The 5,809-nt window shown below is 40.3% G+C and overlaps 1 protein-coding gene across 1 annotated transcript in view; it reads left to right on the plus strand.

Annotated features, from left to right (window-relative positions):
• The window catches only part of ubr3 (ubiquitin protein ligase E3 component n-recognin 3), a 31,234-nt gene that overhangs the window by 13,862 nt on the left and 11,563 nt on the right, over window positions 1-5,809 (plus strand). The window contains exons 24-29 of the mRNA XM_008328644.3: window positions 604-692; window positions 2,992-3,141; window positions 3,904-4,037; window positions 4,269-4,379; window positions 4,576-4,776; window positions 5,299-5,435. Coding sequence (XP_008326866.1) covers window positions 604-692; window positions 2,992-3,141; window positions 3,904-4,037; window positions 4,269-4,379; window positions 4,576-4,776; window positions 5,299-5,435 — 822 coding nt within the window. The remainder of the gene's footprint in view (window positions 1-603; window positions 693-2,991; window positions 3,142-3,903; window positions 4,038-4,268; window positions 4,380-4,575; window positions 4,777-5,298; window positions 5,436-5,809) is intronic.

A 5,809-nucleotide genomic window follows, 5' to 3' on the forward strand; every position in this document is an offset into this window, starting at 1 on the left:
GGACGGATCCTGGGACTAATCAAAACCGGCAGATCCGGCTGCTGCAGCATCCAGGCCTGGGCTGTTAAAGAAGGGGGGGGGGGAGTGAAGTGTACAGGTCAAAGGTCGACGGCATGGACACTTTAGAGGGTTTATGAGCAAAGATTTATTTGTTAACGTTGTTTTTGTTCCTGGTTCTTACTGTTACTGGTACTGTTACTGTAGCGGTCCAAATACATGTAGGCTGGAAGCCCGGGGGGGGGGGGGGGGGGGGCAGTGGGAAGTGAGAGACTGCTGCTCATCCCTCAGGCTGACTCTCTGCACCCCTGAAGCCATCAGTGAAGATTATTGAGCTGCATCACTCCTGTCAGCATTTGTTTATGTGCTCTTATTAGGGACTTAATTTACAGTCAGGTCTCACCCTGTGAGTCTGCAGAGCAGGTCTCCACCCGTCATATTAGTTACATTTGAATGTGGACACAAATCCTATTACTTTCAAAAAACCTATAGAAAAGTTCACATTAAATAGAAATCATTATGATTTTAATTAGAGTTTATGTGAAAAACCCAAATGTTCTAGTATTTATTTCATAATGTTTTATTTGAATTATTTTTTTCCTGCAGGCGTCAAAGAGCGAGGGAGAGACAGCAGAAACTCCTCGCTGAATTTGCCTCCAGACAGAAGAGCTTCATGGAAACGGCAATGGATGTCGGTAAGAAAAGTTATCACTGACCTTTTTTCTTCTTTTTTTTTTTTTTAAACACAACATTCACGTTCACTCACATTTCAGTATCACGTTGGTGCAGTTTGAAAGTGGAGTTCAGTCCTTGGTTTTTGTGAGCCTGTTAGATGAAAGTGAGAGAAGATAACTCCTGTGGGAGAGTGGGCCACTGCTGACTGAGGGCACAAAAGATCAAAGTACTAATAGTGGGCTGTACCCTGAGGACCAGCTGTGACACCGTGTGGTTAGAGAGAGAGTAACGGCTACTGTGATCGGATGGACTGTAGTCTGACCTCTCTCTGAATCTCTCCTCATCAAGGGGGAGTTCTTAGTTGCTTTTCTTCAAACTAACTTTTTGCAGCAACTTATGTGCACTTATACATTCTAAAAACTGTCAATGTTCACATATCAGTGCACTTTTCTATATGAGTCTGCATTATAGAAGATGAACAAGATCAGAAAAGTGAAGCTCAGAGCATAGGAACAGCTGAGGTTGAGCAGATGAGACAGATCAGAAATACGACTTTCAGATCAGCCAAGGTCAGAAAGTGGAGGTTGACCTGGTCACACAGTGAGGAAGGAGAATGACTTGGTCACAGAAGGGAAAACAGAAAAAGACAATAATTATTTAAAGTTTGGATTTTCATTAATTCTTTTATTTATTTTGTCATTGTTTACATAAAATAATGTAATTTTGTGTATTATGCAACTTCAAAACAAAAACACCACTCACAATTCAAGGACTTCTTGTATTGTGTATAAACCCAATGGTAGAGTTCAGTCCTGTCATTCATCAAACAGTTCTTGGGCCCAATTCTCACTGCGGGTAAAACCCACTCGGGATTGTGTGAAACTAACCCAAACCTCTACAGCTGTGGTGATCCTTGATGAAAGAATAAGCTGAAAAAATGAACAATATGGACCAAATGGCTAATTAAAAAAGTAATTGTCCACTTAATTGGCAATGAAAAACACGATTAGTCTCAGTCTTGGTTGAACGAAAACTAATGTATCTTTCTTAAATTTTGAACTACTTTTTACTGACGACTAAAAAAAATCTGTCTTTGGTTTGCTGATCACAATTATATAACCTTTACACTCGGTAACTGATTGTAAAGTATGTCGTTTGTCACAATATAGTGTCATGTACCAGTAACAGTATTAGTTTATCACCTCTAATATCACACATCGTTTTTGTGTTTGTGATTTATATACATTGAAGAAGATTCACAAATGTGTGCTGCAGGAAGCATAAAGCAGCATCACGCCGACCCACCCCAGTGTCCTTGTCGTTCTGGACGTGTGTGTGTGTGTGTGTGTGTGTATTAGTGTTAGTGTGTACGTATGTATGCGTGGGTTCTGTGTGTATTGGGATGGCCTGAGGCTAAAGCTATACCGTTGAAGTCTAATGCAAACAGCTTTCATTTCCCCGGGAACACAGCGACCTCTCCAGAGAACATTTTATTCCACAAAGGCAATAAATCAATTTCCAACACGGCCTGACATTTCTACACAACACAAACGGATGAAATTGAACACAGTTTGTAACATTTAAAGCTCAAAATTAAAGCAGTGATTAATTTTGCAGTGCTGTGACGTTCATGCAGAGTCAGAGAGAGGGGATTAGTTTAAGTCTTGGTTCAGAGGACTGACAGTTTTTATTGAAGCGTCTTTTTGTCGTTGCCTACTTTTGTGTCTGCTTTAAAGAACACACAATACACTGGAATTCCTAGAAACATCAAATGTCAGAATTGCGTTTTGTGTTGAAGCCTGACTGAATGTGTCATTGATGTCCTGCTGCCTCTCATATGTGTGTTTTGTTCTCATTATCCACGTCTCCTGTGGTTTTGGTGTAGAAAAAAAACGATGTCATTATAGCACCGTACTGCTGCTCTACACTGGGCCTTTGTGATGGCCGTTGCTGACGCAGACCTATCTACAGTTTTCCACAAATGTAACAGATGAGCTGTGGCTGTTGGTTTTAAAACTGCAGTAGAATTTCTGAAAAACACGTAAGACAAATAGTCCAACGATGGATTCCTTAGAAAATTTCATTTGAGCCTAAATAAAAACACTGTCTGCACACTGAAGCGTCCACTGTGACCGATTCTTTTTAAATTGTTTTCCTTTTGTGCATTCTCCCCACTAGAAAGCATTCACAGTATTTGTTTTTTGTCTTTTGTATTAAGATGTTTTTTTGCCCACCTAAATGAAAATGCAGTGTTACCCAAGAAGGTGTAACATCTTTTTTTTTTTTCTTGCTTTTTTTTCATTCTTTCTTCTGAAACAGAATCTCCTGAAGCGGAGGCAGCCATGGATTTAGGAGCAGCTGAAGTCATGGAGTCTGAGGTTCTCTATGAGTGTGTCATCTGTGGTCAGAGTGGACCCTCCACTGATGACCGGCCAATCGGGCTGGTCGTTCTCCTACAGGCTTCCTCAGGTACTGCATGTGGAACTCTTAAATCAATTTATTTTGTGTAGAACAACTGCTCCACCCCCCCAAAAAACCCTGAAATAATTAAAACAAAAAAGAATTGCAAAACATTTATAGTTTCCAGTATCATTAAGCTGATTGAATTTTCAGTATTATTATTTAAAACCAAAATATATCACTCGCTGTGCAAGCACAGAGATAAGAAAAAAAACTTAAGCCGATCCAGACTCAAAGTGTGCAGCAATCTGCTTTGGCCAAAAGTGAAATGTAAATTGGGGAACACAACGTGGAGGAGAGGGAGGAGAGGAAAGGGGGAGGAAATAAGAGCAACAACAGTATTATCAAAGTTCTGTCAGTCAAGTTGTTAAAATAAAAACAGTACACAGCCATAAAAACCTAGTGGAAGAATTGCTGATCCTGTTTCTTCACTACACTTTTAACACCTTTGCTCCATCATGTAGCCTCTCACATTGCTAACAGGTTAAACTTTGTTTTAATGAGCTCATTCATCACTTCACGTTGACGCCTTCTCTCTCGTACATCCACGCTGCTCTCACAGGAGGTCGGTCCTTTTCAGTTTTTGTGGACGGGGGAATCGATCACTGTCGTTCAAATTAATGACATTTTTAATTGTTATTTAGTCAAAAGCCTCTGACTTCACTCTTCCAAAGAACAAAATATTGTCACTTAATAATAGTTTTTAACAGTTTCATCATCCATAGACATAATTACATGAATTCTTCATGTTTTTTTCAATCTGTCTCTCAGTTCTTGGTCATCGCTGCAAAAACAAAGAGGCTAAGAATCTACCGACGACAGATGACGAGCACATTTATCCCACGGACACGTGTGGAGTGGCTCATGACATCAGGCTCACACTAATGCAGCGCTTCTTCAAAGATGTAAGTTTATTAATATGAATAATTGATTTAATTATTCATGAAAGCTGAGAAAACACTCTATTGACTGTTTACATGTTAAAACATGAAAAGCGAGGACCGCTGTATTTTACATATCCATTAACTCACAAGCCCCACAAACTCAGAATCTGTGAGTAAAATGTGTAAAGGCCATAGTTGATGTGACCCTAACCCTCCCCCTTCTCACCCTGTTCTGTGTTTTGATTTCTACAGAGTTCTTGCCTGCAGTCTGTGTCAATAGGTTGGGATGGAGGTGTCTATGTCCAGACCTGTGGACACACTTTGCATATAGATTGCCACAAGTCCTACATGGAGTCACTGAGGGTAAGAGAACTGCTGAGCGTCCTGACAGTCATTTAAAATCAGTCCGACAAAATAAATAAATCCAAAGTTGTGACAAATATAAATATATGAGTAGTCCAATCCAGAGTACAGTCAAATTTTGAAAGATAAATATTGAAATTTAAAGAGTTTGAAATTGTAAAGATCAACATTAACTTCTGTCTTCTTTTTTCTTCAGAATGACCAGGTCCTCCAGGGTTTCTCTGTGGACAAGGGTGAGTTCACGTGTCCCCTCTGTCGCCAGTTTGCCAACAGTGTCCTCCCATGTCGCCCTGGGCGGGGCACGGAGGTCGGAGGCTGGCACACGGCTACGAACAAAAAGACAAGTTTGCTGGTGAAAGAAGTGGAAGATCTTCAGGACCAACTGGGCCTCTTCACGGTGAGTTTTTTTTTTCACGATCGAAGACGGATCTAATTACGAAGAGCATTCTGTGTGTCCTCCACAGCTGTGCTTTAAACACAGCCGTCTCATTATGGACTGGTGGAAACACACACTGATTGTAATTAGCACAATGAGCTGACACCAAATCACAGGAGGTGTTGACCAATGATGCAGATGGTAACAGAGGTTAATTCTCACGGGATATAAACTTGTGTTTCATCAGGCACCTGCAGTCCTGCACGAGTCAGTGTTTACTAAAGGCTCTATGTCTCTGTGTCATTTTTTAGTCTTGGTTAGGATCAACATACAATACTACATCTTGTGTGGTAAACATAGAGCTACTATTGTTTTCAAAATTTACAGAATCTTTTTGAAAACACACAACATCTTTGTGCACCTTTAAAGACTTGCATGTTTTTTGGAGAGTATAAAAAAAAATCACAAAATGTTTGACAAAACTACAGCAGTTAAACATGATGAGTTTTTAATCAGTGTTGTTATTGTCCTCATCTTTTTCAGACTGAGTCCAACTTGAGTAAAGAGATGGAGTTGGTCATCAAAGACATCAAAAACACCACGCAGAAGAAATATATGGACTATGGCAAGAACCCTGGTTCTCCTGACAATGACTTCCTCTTCATGTATTCAGTAGCCAGGTGAGGCCAGGATCGATCTGATGGGTTGTTAAAAGTGGTTTGTTGATGTGACCTGCTGTGTTCTCCTGACAAAACAACAGCTACTTGTTGGGCATTGTTGTGCCAATACACCTGGGTAACGAGGGTAATTAGACATAGTGTTCAGAAGGCAGCTTGGCAGCTTCTATGAGGGACGTGTGACTAACATTTTAGTATGTTGTATTCCTTTGAAAAAAAATCTTGGTGGGAAAACATTTAATTTTAAAGATGATGTTGGTTCTCACTGTCGATGCATTCCAGTCTGTTTTGCATCTTGTTGCTAAAAGTGCTGTTCTTATCCTGGTGTCCTGCACACCTTAGTAAAGCTATTCCAGGCACATTCATCCAGAAGGTGA

This window comes from Cynoglossus semilaevis, chromosome 16 (assembly GCF_000523025.1).
Source record: "Cynoglossus semilaevis isolate Cse_v1.0 chromosome 16, Cse_v1.0, whole genome shotgun sequence".
Taxonomy (NCBI): Eukaryota; Metazoa; Chordata; class Actinopteri; order Pleuronectiformes; family Cynoglossidae; genus Cynoglossus; species Cynoglossus semilaevis.